At 34.5% G+C, this 15,223-nt stretch overlaps 1 protein-coding gene across 1 annotated transcript; it reads right to left on the bottom strand.

Annotated features, from left to right (window-relative positions):
- Positions 1 to 1,751: 1,751 nt before the first annotated feature.
- LOC110020549 (GTP-binding protein TypA/BipA homolog) lies at positions 1,752 to 14,939 on the bottom strand. Its single transcript, XM_020718689.1, has 5 exons — positions 14,865 to 14,939; positions 14,642 to 14,792; positions 3,238 to 3,306; positions 2,965 to 3,137; positions 1,752 to 2,124 (listed from the first exon to the last, which is right to left on the bottom strand). The coding sequence occupies exons 1-5, from the start codon at positions 14,901 to 14,903 to the stop codon at positions 1,909 to 1,911; spliced, it is 648 nt and encodes a 215-aa protein (XP_020574348.1). The 5' UTR covers positions 14,904 to 14,939; the 3' UTR covers positions 1,752 to 1,908.
- Between the last annotated feature and the right edge of the window lie 284 nt (positions 14,940 to 15,223).

Below are 15,223 nucleotides of genomic sequence, written 5' to 3'. Positions count from 1 at the left end.
TCATTTAATGAAAATACACAATGTAATTTAATTCTTATTATCTATTCATTTCATTTTATAAATAATTTATACTTAATTTTGATGTAATATAGCTAATGTGATTGTCATATATAAAGAAAACTTATATTATGCTGTATTATAATCAATCTTTTAAAAAGCAAAATCGAGAATTGAGGCGTTTTGCCTTAATGAGGCGAGGCGTAAGCTTTGAGGCAGATCAAAGCATAAGCCTCATGCCTCAAAATAGAAGAATTAAAAACCCAAAAATTAAATATAATTCATAATATATAATAAACCATAATTTTTAATCTAAAAATAAGATTTATAGTCATTTAAAATTTAATTCATAATTTAATAAATTTAATTGTTGATACAAGAATATAAATCTAAATTTATAAAGCAATATGAGACAATGATATTTATATATATTAACCAGAAGTTCACGAGAATATAATCGTAAATTGTAACCCGTCTACAAAGAAGAGATGATGGAGAAGCTCGACAGAGAAACTCGATATCAATGCTTCAGGAACGCTTTGGGCGACAAGACTTAAACGCTCGATTGAGAAATGAAGCCGAAGTAGATGGGCTCAAAATGATACTCAAATGGGCTCAGAATGATATTCGAATGGGATAGGGATGATGTCAAACAGGTTCGGGATAGCGTCAAACGAGAGAAGTGAATGATGTCCTCATCGAATAGACGAAGTGCATGTTTTGCTCATAGATGCTCAAAGCAACGAAGTGCTGCACTCGGGATGACACTCTTGTTTCGTTCGTTGTGTCGTTCGTAGATGGTAGGTCTTTTGTTGTGTTGAACGTGGATGGAAAGTATCACATTAGTATAAGAAATGAGCCATGCCTCAGACGTCTTGAGGCGGTTACGCCTTGAAATGTAAGCCTCATTTTAAAAAGGTGTATGCCTCACCTACTGCTCGAGACTTAAGCCTTGATACTATCCTTCGATGCCTCAAGATGAGCACCTTGATCGATATTTTAAACCATGATTATAATTGTTTTGATTGTGCTTTATTAAGTTAAATATAGATTAATCAGTGCTACGGCATGCAATTGCACTCCACTGGATTAAATTTATATTATATTGGGCAACAGCCATTGAAATTGCACTTTGTCGTACAAACTTATATTAGGTTGTGTTGTAACTGTTGTGATTGCGAATTTGCAATCTAATGTACCAAAGTTACAAGTTGCTATATTATAGTTGTTGTGATTGCAATTTAATAATGAAAGTTATAGCTTATCATGTTATGAATTGTACAGATTATATTTAAATCTTATTATAATCATGCTCAAACATTGATTGAATAGGTTAAAATTTATTTGAACAATATTTGAAAATTCTTTCAAACATTGTATTTTATGTTGTCGGAGCATTGTTTGAAGGGTTTAGAACATATAGTTCAAACTTGGTTTAAATCTTATTGTAACAAATTTCATTCTTAATGGACTTCAATAGGCAGCCCGTAAATACAATAGGAATAATTTCATATGAAAAAAACATTCAAGCTATTTCTCCAAGAGAAATTGTAGAGATATTTATGCCAAATATGATTACTATGAGTCATATAAAGTCAATTTTCCAATTATTAACCCCCCTAATAAAGCATAAAATTTTCAATATACGGCTTTGCTGTATATATACATAGACATGATGAAAAACAAGATTTTAATGATTTAATTTGAAGTGAGAAGGGTGAACTTCAGAGATAGAAGCATAGGCTTGCAACTCGACAAACTTGAGGCCCGTAACTTCAAAAAACTAGCAATTTTGAAGAGTAAAAAAGGAGATCGTTGAAGCCAGATCTTAGAGCAACAGCTCCATCTAATAAAGAGCTTCAATATTTGTGAGAACATGAACGTGTCATTGTGTGTACAGCACTGGCTCATTCAATTTTCATTAACAGTTAACACCTGCTTAGACTTAATCATAAAATGCTTCATAATAAGCAATAAACCAAGCTGACGAACCTTGCCTTCTTCAATTTTCTCAACTCCATTTGTGCTTCGGAGCCCATGTATCCTATCTCCCACTCGTATTACCCCTGATGATACACGTCCAGTTAATATTCTGCCAAGATAAAAATCACGCTCCATCATAGAAACCTGCATAAATGAAGAAAGAAGAGAAAAGAAAGAGAAAATAAAATCCATGACTAGACGAGAACAAAAGGACAACTATGCAAGCACATAAAATCAAAACAAATAAATTGCCAAATAAAAAGGTTCATATAAGTAATGAGAAAATTATCTATCTATAAAAGTGTTCAGAAGCAGATCAAAGATGCTTTACAGACCAGGGTATTATATAAATACCAGCTGTAAGGACAACTCTAACGATGCTGGTCAATGCCTTCTTTAATATTTACTAGATAAAAATCAACAAAACTAAAAATTGAATATGACATTAACGATATCCAGCAAGAGTTTAAAATTGAAATCAGAAATAAACCTGAACAAAGTGTGAAACTAACTTGCAACATGGCTCAATCTTCAAATTGGAACTAAAATTTTGTAAAATCCCTAAAATAGATTGAAGCCGACTCTTAAACATCGAGAGACATTTTGGTGTAACGGTGGAATTTCATTAGAAACTCCAAACTTAAGTGTGCTCGTCGTGGAGCACTCCTGGGATGGGTGACCTCCTAAGAAGTTACACTAACGGGGCAAAATCGTGAGGCCTCCAAGCCAAAGCGGGCAATACCTTGATGGATGAGAATTTGGATTGTCACAAATTTACTATTTCAAACAGAAATCATCATATAAGTAGTACAACAATCATTAATTTCATATCCCCAAAAAAATGAAAAATATAGATTAAACAAACCATTCTAGACCTTAACGAAAATTTCTAAACAAAAATATCGATGTGAATATTACTATACAAAGCAATATCGTAGGCGTATAATCTCATATATGTGATTATATCAAAAAAGCTACACTGACCAACATTTGGAAAGGAGCATCCAAATTTGCAGAGGGAGAAGGGACATGCTGTATAATGGAATTCAGCAAAGCTGACATATTTCTATTATCATCAGCAGGGGTTTTAGTATATGTCAAAGAAGCCCATCCCTCTTTGGCTGAAGCATAAAGTACGGGAAAATCCAGTTGTTCTTCTGTGAAACCAAACTCAAAAAAGTCATTTCAGAAATTAACTTCAAACAGAAACATCTCTGACATGTCTTCATAAAATACAATAACAAATCATAATTGCACCTGTAGCACCAAGGTTTGCAAAAAGATCAAAAACCAAGCTCTCAACCTCGATGCAAGTCTCCTCAGAAACTGTAGAAAAAAATTAAAAGTTACAAAAGCAATTATCCAAAAGCTGCATTAAGATTATCATGCATTCAACAAATCAGCAGTTTAAATGCAACTAAAAAGAAAGAAAATAGACATAATAATCAACAAACAAGACCAAGTTTAAACACGACGTGCTAGTTTCTTAAGCTAAAATTTACAATTGATTGAACGAGAGAACCAAAAAAACATAAATTCTTCATTAAAAGCGCACAGAAGACAGATTAAAGCAATAAAGATTTTCATTTAACTGTCTGATCTTCATGATTATTTCCAATGAAGGGAAAAACCATTATTCCTTGAAAAACAAGAGAGATAATATAAGATTTTCATTGATGAATCAAAAAACAGTAAAGTCGTCTGATTTCCATTGCGTTCATCATTATCATTGGCACAATTCCAACTGTTTATCATTAACTCCATGAATTATCTTCTTTAATTTCAGTTTAGTTCTAGATGAGCTATTAATTATATTTCGCATATTTTTAACCAGTTCAATGTTCTCTTTAATCTATTTGTTTTATTTATGATTCTTCGATATCAATTCTATTTAACTTGTTTTATTGATGTGTCATATGCCCTTAATTATACATTCTTAATTATCCATGCCCAAATCGCCAAGCGTATTTATCATTACCTTATCTTCAACAAAGATAACCTACACCACATCATGAATATAATTATGTCTTCCTATACCCATCCTAATCTAACCACATATGTAGCATTCCAATTACTACCGCCATCAGTTTAGTTATAAATATTTCTTAGCTACCCTGAAAAAGAAATCACATAACATAGTCTAAATGCGTTTATGTTAAATTTACCTGTACGACTCTGTAGTGCTATGTTATTGCAATATATTCCTAAGAAATTCCCTTATTTCAAACTATCAAAATATCAATCATCGTTAGCTTCGCCTCCATTAATATTCTATCAAGCCCAGCAATCCTTCGCCTTCCTTATTCATATCATGCCATCTTAATGATCCATGTGATCGGCACTGCCACCTCATCAATCCATGAACTAGTAGTTATTTTGTACTAATTATTCTGCCTACTTAACAATCTAAAAACTATCGTAATTATTCTTCCCAATTTTGTACATTTCCTACTAAAAGCTCCTCTAAAATTATATAAATATTACGTAGACTTTGGAATAAATATAACAGATTTTACTTTTTTTTCTTAGCAATTATATCAGCAGCAGCCTTTATACATGCATTGCTTCAAACCTTCATTACTTCAAGTCTCTTTTTGTTCCACCATATCTTCTCATTGGTAGCCTTCATAAATAGAGCCTTATATCTATCAATGTTTCTCTTTACAACAATTTACTACGGAACTTTTTTTTTTCATGAATCATAAAATACTCATGTTCCCATGTTCTTAGTTTCAAGTGAAACAATAAAGGCAGCCCAAATCCACAGGAGATATTCAAGATATTCATTCAACATATTGTTTGAATGAAAGGAAATATCTTAGTTAATCACAATTGATTTGCACCATCTCGGAAAGAAGAGAAAATTTGGCTCATGTTGTTGGTATCAGGCCTCAACAAAGTGATCCCGCATACCATACTTGAGCTAAACAAGACTTAACGATGATATCTAAATTATAGAACTCCATGGCTTCTAAAATATATGGCATTGGCGTGTTCCTTCATTCAGAAAAAAAATTTAAGAATACAATAATTCATATTTATTTTAAATTATATGATGCAGCGCAAACCTCTGAGATCAAAACTTAAAAACTTGGCCACAAAGCAAGTAACATAATCCATCACACAATACATCAATTTAATATAAGGCCTTTGGTAAAAGATGCATCATTACTAGCACAACCAAATGGAATGAGGTAAAGATGCAGCCTCTTTAAAAGATTTATTGAAGGAGACCTAATAAATGATTTTTTATTCCTTTTTGCGGAATTAAATGTTGAGATTTAAGTTGCAACATTACAAATTCTCAATAAAAAAATATTTACCATCCCTAATGGAAGTCATTACCATCATTCAAAAGGAAGAAAAGAGAATGAGAGTTATGACTGTCAATAACCCCATAGAAGGTTTGACCCCGATAACAAACACTAATGACACCAAACACCATGATTCAAAACTCATTCTTCCAAGGAGCACAAGCAATCACACCCAACAAAGATGGTCCATAGAGACCCTCTATATTGTAAACATTGCAAAAAAGCTCGACACATTAAAATTATGCCAGAAACTTCATGACATGCCATTACAAAAAAACTAGACAACATTAGAAAAATAGCCAAAAAAAATAGACATTCATATGTAAAATAAGAGCAAAAGGTAACACTAAAGAGTTACCAATAGAGTTCTATAAAGAAGAAATAGAAAATTAAAATAATTAATCGGTGTCACTAGAAAAGACTTACAAAAGTAATTGTTATCTTACATTCTACGGTATTATATCATCTTCTAATACATTTAAAAAGTCTGTACCAAATCCTAACAACTATATTATTGATTCAAAAACTAATCCATAAAACCAAATCATCACACAAACTTACTTCATATATTATTTATCCTAACAACAAAAAATAATTATTACCTATGGATCATTGATGACCATTGCTAGCCAAGAAGGCATTCTTATCAATAAATATGGTGTGGACTTATGAATCTAGACTGGTTCGGTCCAGGTTTCTTGAGGACCGATCGGCCCTCTAGCTAGCTTGGGAGAGTCGCCCAATTGAAGTGGCACCCAATTCCTAGTTACTAGGACTATATATTATTTTTGTCAATGTTTAGGGTTAGTTGTTGTTGTGATATGATTTGAGACAGTTGTCAGTGTCTCCTTTTACCTCTACAAGTTGAATCCTAGGCAAGTGGTGCTTCAGTTCTTGGTTTCAAGGTGGTGTTTATCCCTACTATATTGTCTCCCATTCTTTCCTACATTGCTTCCACATTTCCCTCACAGTTTGTTGTCCTCACCTTCCTCTCTGATGCTGCCACCCAGAACTGCCCCAGTCGTAATTGTTCCTATTGTCATCCTAGTGTCCAGACATTTGAATACAATCATCTTGTTGTTTGCTGCTTGCCAATTATCTCCTTCCACCACCTCGAAGATCCAAATTCTACCCGACACCACCTACACACTAGATCCAACCCTTGTTCTCGTGTTGTGTTGAATTTTGCTGCAATTTCATGTTTCCCTATTATTTTTGCAATTTCATATTTTGATTTCAATAATAATATTTATTTTCTCTTGGTGTTTGTTAAATTTCAGTATCATTTAGTATCAAAGCTATCCCAATCCTAGTTTCATAACCAACAAAATAATAGTCAAACATTCATCTAATCCTAATTTTCTTTACTGATTTTCAAGATAAGCAAAGCTACTTTTTTTATGCACCCTAAATCAGCCCCATACACCCTCCTTAACCTCTCAAACCTAAGCCTCGTCATACCACCGAGAAGACAAGTGTCAGAAGCCGGTCGACAACTTACCATGGAAGAGATACTACAAGAAATTAGCCGACTTCAGCAAAGACTTGCTGAAATTGAGGAAGGGTCCCATGAAAAGATCATCGTCGATCATGATAGGGAGATTCGAAGAGGAGAAAGAGAAGAAAATATGAATCCCTTCAAAAGGATGATTCCAGTGAATAAGATGATAGGCCATGGTGCTTTGGGATTTAGTATCATAGGTGGCCGAAAAATGGATTGACTTTTCGAGAACATGGAGATATGGTAGTAAAAGTATAGCTGCAAGATTTTGAAGGAAGAATGAATCTGGATAACCTCATTGAGTGGTTGCAGACTGTTGAGATGATTGTTTAGTATACAGAGGTGTCAGCTCATAAGAGAGTTAAACTTGCTGCCAAAAAGCTAAAGAAGAGTGTTTCTTTATAGTGGGAGAACATGAAGAGTGAGACAAAGAGAAAGTAGAAACAATATCACCACTTGGGAGAAGATGAAGGAGATGCAAGAGAAATATTTACCTCAAGACTATCGCCAGGACATGTCCTTGAGGCTACATCACTTACATCAAGAAGAGTTATCAGTAGAGAGTTCATAGCAGAGTTTAAGCAACTCATACTGAAATGTGAGTTGTGAGAGCCAAAGAAGAACATCATAGTCAGATATGTAGGAGGCTTAAGTCAGTCATCAGCCATATCGTTCAGTTATAGCCTTACTAGTCATTAAGTGATGTTCAAACATTGGCTCTAAAGATTTAGGAACTGCATAAGCAGATCAAGGCCCCGTCGTCATTCAAATATTCACCCATTGAAGGAGGAGCTAGGAGTACACTTGAGGAAGGTGTAAAAACTGTCCAGAAAAATGATAGATTATCACACTAGGAAGAAGCCCAAGAGGAGCATGACACCCAGCAAAGAAGCTACAAGGAAGTGTTTCAGATGTCATGAGTTAGACAAATAGCCTCCAGTTACCCAAATACCATAGTTGTCTCTTTCCTTGAGCAAGGAGCCATAAAAGAAGTGGACAGTGGCATTGGATACATAGAAGATAGTGAGGATGTGCAAAAGTGACAGCTTCCAACTGATAAGGGCGAGCTGCTTGAGGTTCAAGGAGTCCTTCAAACTGAGTCTATGAGAGAGCAATAGTGGTTTCAACATAATTTCTTTTTAAATGTTGCACTGTGAAGGAAAAGGTGTACGGTCTTATCATCGATGGAGGCAATTGTAAAAATGTGGTGTCTACAGGTTTGGTGGATAAGTTGAGTCTCACAATTCGGAGATATTCCCAGTCATATTCCCTGACTCGCTTGAAGAAGGGGAATAGGGTTTGCATTGACAAAAGATATCTCGTAAATTATCTATTGGGGATCAGTTACATGACCAGATGTGGTGTAATGTTACACCTATGGAAAATTGTCACATCTTATTAGGGAGACTGTGGCAGTTTGATCATAAGACTTGGCATGATAAATTCAAGAACACTTATTCATCAAAGATGAAAAGTCCATAGTTCTTCTACCTTCTGCGGAGCCCAAAATCAAAAGGTAGGGTATCAAAAAAGATCGTTGTTCATGAATAGTTCGTGCTCGGCTTGCTAAATAGTTCGTTTTTTATTTGTTCGTAAAGCAAAAGAGCCAAACAAACAAAATTGTTGAGCTCGATTTATAAACGAGCAGAACATGAACAATCTTTGTTTAATTGTGTTTGCCTCGTTCTAGCTCGAATTATTCAAAAAGTGAATAAATCATATGTAAAAATTAAAATAATAATATTATTGATATAATATCAAAAATTCAGTATGTAAAAATATTAAAAAAATAAAATTTAGGTGTTATATATGTAAATACATAAGAATTGGCTGATATGTTTGTAATTCCATTAGAATTTTTCAAATCCCTTCCCATGGCCCTTTTCTAGATTTAGGTGTTAGATATGTAAATACATAAAAATTGTGTAGTATGTATGTAAATGCCCCTAGGTAAATACATATAAACTGGGTGGTATGTATGTGAATGTCACGCTAAATGCCCCTAGAAAATGGTTCCGCAATTTGCCAAACCTTCCAAGCTTTGTCTTCCATGGTTTACTAGTCCCACATCGGGAATTTTCATATTAGAATTCAGAACTGCTCCATAAAAGCAAAAGCAAAGCTCACCCTCTAGAACAGTTGCTTAAGCTTGTGGAATTTGAAAGGGCGGTGCTATTAATTGGTATATTATTAATAAATTTGTAATAAATATTAATTTTCTGAATTTAGTAATAATAATTTAAATAAGTAAGCTGTTTTAATTTGATTATATCTTATAATCACAGATTAAAAATAAAAAAAAGAGCATGAGGCAACTCAAGTCGAGCTCAAATCGGAGCTGAATATAAGCTAATTCAAACAAATAAAATTTGAATTATTTTAAACATGAACAATATATTTACAAACTATTTCTAACACGATCTCATTTCAAAAGCAAAAAAACAAACAAACAAAAAAATTATACTAGCAGAACACGAACAAGTTCTCGGCTCGCTCATTTTCGACTAGCTTGCATCCTTAGTCATAGGTGTTTTTGCCACGAGAGAGGAGCTAATGAGAGCATTTGGTGATATTAGAGGATATTGAGACAGAAGAGCTAATATTAGGCATAGGGCGGCCACTAAGGAGAAATTTTCAGAATATCCTGACCGACAACATATGATACCGGATTTAACCCAAACCACAAAAGCAAATGAAAATATTATTCCTTAAAATTCAAAAAAGTTACAAACAAAACACTTGAAAAGCAGGAAACGACGATACAAACACAAACACAAAACTAAGGTCTAAGCCGAAGTGGTGGAGCTGCAGTTAGGGGAGGTGGTTGGGGATGTAGACGGCAGGGCAGGAAGAGTGCGGCTGAATAATGCAAGTGATGGGTTGACTATGATAACATCGTGGCTGGGAATTGGGAAAGAGGTGTTGGAGTGGGGTTGGAGGATGTGTTACTGGAAGGGAGGGGACTTGGATAGAGGAAAACAACCTGGGAGAAATAAGGAGTTGTGGGAACAAAGACGAGTAGTAGTGGGCTGACGGGATGCAGGAACAGCGGTAGTCAATAGGTCTAGCAGCGACAGTAGGGGGGACAGCTTGGAAGGAGAGGGGAACGGGTTGCTAGAAGGGCGGGTGGAGGGTAAGGTTGGGGAAGATAATCACCACCGGGGGGAATAGAGATACAGCCAGAGCACCACCCTTTTCGTCAGAAAGGATCCTCAAGGGGAAAACAGGACGTCGGTAACTGTCCTCACAAACTGAAATCAGAAAATAACATAAGTTGAAACTCTAAGACCTAAAAACAAAAATAAATAGAATAGGGATGGGCGGGAAATGAAAGCAGAAAAGAGGGGAAATTCCCGCCTAATGAAAAGAGGAGAGAGGGGGTCGGTTCAACCCCCTCTCTCAACTGAACAGGTTCGGGCCAAAAACAGTTCAGCTTTTGGAAAAAAAACCTCATGTCAACATACTGTCAAGGCTGCCACTGTTAGAAGAGGTCTGATCTGTCTTCACTTCAAAGAGAAATGAGCCAACCTTAAGTTATTTTTAGAGGACTCTGCAAAGTACATAGGCACAAAGTTCTAGTTCAATTCAGCAAGGCACCCACAAATGGACTAATAGAGATGGTTACTCGTAATTTGGAAAACCTTCTAAGGTGTTTTGCAGGACAGCAATCCAATAATGGGATCCAGATAGTTCTAGAGATGCAGCCAAAGATCCTTCATTCTCAGGAGATTACAACATTTTCATTTCCTCCAATGGGGTCAAGCTGGCTACATACTATGATGAGGCAGATGATATCGAGGCTCCCCTAACCCAGCGAGACTAACAAGGGCATCTATACCTGGACCGATTCGATTCAGGTTTCCTGAGGGTCGAGCCTTCTAGTTATCTTGGGAGAGCAGCCCAATTGGAATTTGCTGTGATTTGTTTTGGGACAATCATCAGCATCTCCTTTTTCCTCTACGGGTAGTATCCTAGGATTCCAAGTGGTGCTTCAATTGTATCTTGGTCTCCATGTGGTGCTTCAATTGTATCTTGGTCTCCATGTGGTGCTTCAATTGTATCTTGGTCTCCATGTGGTGCTTCAATTGTATCTTGGTCTCCATGTGGTGCTTCAGTTGTATCTTGGTCTCCATGTGGGGTTTATCCCTCCTATACCTTTCTTCCACCCTTTTCCACATTGCTTTCACATTCCCTTCATTGTTTGCTCGTTGTCCTTTCCTTCCTCCTTGTTGTCGCCACCCAAAACCGCCAACTACCACAGATATTCCTGTTGTCGGTCCGCCATTGTTGTCGGTCCGCCATACGGACCATTAAAAATTGCCTCCTTGCTCTTCCTGCTTATCCCACGCCTCTTTCCACCATCTTGGAGATCCAAACCCCAACTAGCACCACTTATATGCTAGATCCAGCCACACTTCTTGTGTTTTGTTGTTATTTTATTGTAGTTTCAGATTTATCTATTGTTTGTTGTAATTTCAGATTTTGGATTCAGAAATGATATTTGTTTTTAATTAGGTGTTTACTAAATTCTAGTATCAAAATCCCTCACGCAATAAAATATAATTTGTTTACCAAGATTATTCACCAACTTGCAATATATCCAAAAGTTAACTACATATTAAAAATAAAATGATGTATTCTACCCTTCAGAGTATGCATTTTAAGAAATGGACTCAAGTGAGGCTATTGAACTTGCTAAAAAAGACATGGTCTCAACCACCTTGAGAAATATCATAACCAAGAAAGCACCAATCTACTTAATGTATTATCTATCCTTTTAAAGCATTTAAATTCAATAAGAAAAAGTTGTACTCCAATAATTAACTACATCTTAGTCATCCTTCTTTTATAATTCTCAAAAATAAATCTACTTTTTGATTCAAAAAATTTATTATTGAAGAGCTTCATATGATACTTGTGAAATAAATCAATAAGCAATGCAAAAATTCAACTATTTTACTCTCATTCACAATTACATATGGGGACCATCCTCTATACCTAATAACATGGGGCTCGGTGGTGGCTTGTGCCCTTTATTAGCGATAGCACTCGTGTGCCAAGAATCTTTCTAGTGGAGGTAAAAGTGCTCATCTTCTTTTCCATCTGTTTTCAACATGTTCAAAAGACAATTCAATTTTGAAATTAAGAGAATCGGATCTAAAAAAACATACTTTTTTTAACTATTATCTCTTATTTATATAAAAAAGAAGAAAAATCCATAAGTTCTCTGAGGTATACAAATCTCAATAAAATAGAGTCAGAGATCTCATTTTTCAAGAGAATGATTCAAATCAAACTTGGGGTAAAGCTATCTTAATAGCAACTTACATTACAAACCAATCATATACATGAGTCCATGGATTCAAGAGTTCCACTCAAATCTTAACCAATTTTTTTCTTTACTTAAACTCCTTACATAATTTTGTTTCCAAGATATTTGAAAGTGCGCCTTTGTTCAGGCAAGTCCTCAAAATAAAGAAAATTTTAATCCATGAGAAATTGAATTTGTTTTTATTAGCTAGAACTCTCACTCAAAAATATACAAATACTATCATGTCCCAACAAGAAAGGTGATGTGATGCTTATGTCACTTTCAATAAAGAGCATTTCTAATTTGTTGCTACTTTCCCCTCAAAAAACAAAATCATTCACAAATGAATTCTTTCTCTAGATTGCCCATCCATTCTCATCCCAGAAAACAGCTCCATAACAAGCTGCTGCTACAAAGATCAGGCAAACCCAGCAAAAGAACAAAACATGGTGATGACATATTTGAAAGGCATATAGCCAGACTAGTGGCAAATTTTCACACTCAAATATCGGCGATCAATTATCTTGAAACTTGTACTCATTCCAACATGAATATTATTCGAGTTTTGTTATCATTAGTTGCAAATAAGAAGTTAAAAATATAACCATTCCACATAAAGAATGCCTTCTTATACCATGATATCAAGAGTGAGTTACATATGGTGGCCCCACTGGGGTTTGACTAAAACACAGGCATTATATTTATTGCAATAATCTCCATGAGTATAATTTGGGAGGTTCGGTAATATAATGCTCAGCATGGGATACAAATAGAGTAAATGTCACCATAATTTGTTTGTGCAATACACGGTACCAAGGGGGAGTCTCCATATTACTAATTTACGTTGACAGCATCATCGTGACATGTAACAGCTTAAAAGGTATAGAGACTATACAATAAAGAAGAGAGTGCTCTAGGAATTTGAAATCAAAGAATTATATAATCTAAAATAATTCAGTCAATAAGGTTGCATGCTTTTGATATAGGATATTTATGTCACAATAGAAACAACAAATGTATTGAAAAAACACACATGTACGGATGCAATCATGTAAAGAACTCCATGAAAACTAAAAATAAATTTGGTGATGCTTTAGAAGCAGTCATAGTTCTTACCAAAAATTTATAGAAAAAATTATCTTTTTATCACACACTAAATCTGACTTGCTTATGTACTTGGTGTGATAAGATTATTTATTCGTAATCCTAAGGAAACATAATTTGGTGCTACACATCAAATTTTACAATGCTTGAAAGGAAATCCATGAAAAAAAAATTAATTGAAAGGAAGACTGAGTTGACTCTTGAAATATACATATATGCCAATTATCCAATATATATTATTAATAGATCAATTTTAAAATATTTCACATTCTAACAACTTCGAGATTTGAAAAAATAAAAACAAAATATAGTCGCGAGATCTAACACAAAAACCAAATTTATATTATAGCACTAAAAATCTATAAACAATTATGCAAAAATATACACTAGAAGAATTGAGGGTTGAACAAAAAAAAAATCCTATGATACTCTGCTGTGATAACAAATCAAAAATCAAATTTGCACATAATTAACCTAACAAAACAATTTGAAGGGTATCAGCAATTTCAAAACAGAGAAGCTCAATAGTGATCTAATATCTACATTCATCATCATAGAAAGCCAACTTACAAGCATTCTCTTCAAAGGATTATCAAGGATGATACTTCAAAAAGTTGAGTTGACATGCAAGTGTAGAATAGAAAACATCAATTCCACTTCCATCAATGTTCCATCCAGCCCAACAGCCCACCTTTCTTATTCACTTTGTACCACATCAGTGATCCATCATACTAGTACCATCACCTAATTAATTCAAAAATTATTGTAATAATTTACATTCATCAAGTCATTGACTATTGTAATTATTCTTCCTTAATTTTGTATGCTCCCAATAAAAATCTCTCCTGGAAATACATAAAAACTGCCAAATAAAATTGAAATGAAATACACAATATCCAGTGTTTGTTGCAAACAAACCAACTTTAACTTTAAAAGTTTAGTCCTCATTTAAATTCCGCTCTTTTTTGCATAACTCAATTTCCTGTGCATTCTTCTAAGTATTAATTCCTTTCAAATAACCTCTAAATGATATTAGTTCTTTGTAGCTTTTGCATCAACAAATACATTATTCAAGACACATTTTTGTTTTTTAATTAGTATTATGCTGTATGGCTATGATTATCATTTTAAAAAAAAAGAGTAAATTCAAACTCAATAAGACAGACTTGGAAATTCTAAAGAACGATCTTCCTAATGTCTGACAAACTAAAAAGCTCATAGCCTACAGATTGGAATAAATTCCAATCTCTTAATCGATGAAGCATTTCACTGCAAGTTGACCAGAGCATGAAAGCAAATATACAAGCTTATTTTAATGTGTTAGTGTAAACAGAAAAGAATTTCATTTCGTGATACTATTGCTCATAAGAAAAGCAACAATCTTATTAACATGGTGATAATGCAAGCTAAGATTGTGTACATGCAACATACCTGAGGGTCGGTCAACTTTGTTCAAAAGGAGAATAGGGCGTAGCCCATACTTTAAAGCTTTTGCAAGAACAAATTTTGTTTGTGCAAGTGGGCCCTCCCCAGCATCAACAACTAACACGGCTCCTTCAACCATCCCAACAACTCGTTCAACCTATAACGAACAATTTGCAGTTACTTACTAACCCCATAAATAATTTGAATCAAATGATCATAGACAACATACTTCCCCGCCAAAGTCAGCATGGCCAGGAGTATCAACCATATTGAGTTCAATGTCATTCCATGTGATCGAAGTAACCTACAGCAACGAAGCTAATCTCAGTGCAAGTAAATCAAAAGACTAATCATCAAATCCATGGCAGGTATTTAATAACATGGCCAAACCATTATAGTCCACAATATTTTCAAGCAAGAAAGAATTAGGAGCTTAAGTTGACTATTGTGTATAATGAACAACTAGATACTCATTTGTTTAAGACTCATTTATATTTGTCTGTTGGACAAGATTGAATAAGATTTTAAAAGATTGACATATAAATGAGCAACTTGAGCACTGATTTGTTCATTTATTTGAATTAATGC

Source organism: Phalaenopsis equestris, unplaced genomic scaffold (genome assembly GCF_001263595.1).
Source record: "Phalaenopsis equestris unplaced genomic scaffold, ASM126359v1 Scaffold000099, whole genome shotgun sequence".
Classification (NCBI taxonomy): domain Eukaryota; kingdom Viridiplantae; phylum Streptophyta; class Magnoliopsida; order Asparagales; family Orchidaceae; genus Phalaenopsis; species Phalaenopsis equestris.
Note: the sequence above shows the minus strand (reverse complement) of the source record. Positions and strands in the feature narration are given on the sequence as shown.

Excerpts from the sequence above, each read along its gene's own strand:
- LOC110020549 (XM_020718689.1), bottom strand. The coding sequence starts at position 14,903 with ATGGTTGATACTCCTGGCCATGCTGACTTTGGCGGGGAA. Across the intron at positions 3,307-14,641 it reads CAAAGTTGACCGACCCTCAG|TTTCTGAGGAGACTTGCATC; the intron begins GTATGTTGCATG and ends TTTTTTCTACAG. Across the intron at positions 2,125-2,964 it reads ATGCTCCTTTCCAAATGTTG|GTTTCTATGATGGAGCGTGA; the intron begins GTCAGTGTAGCT and ends TCATTTATGCAG.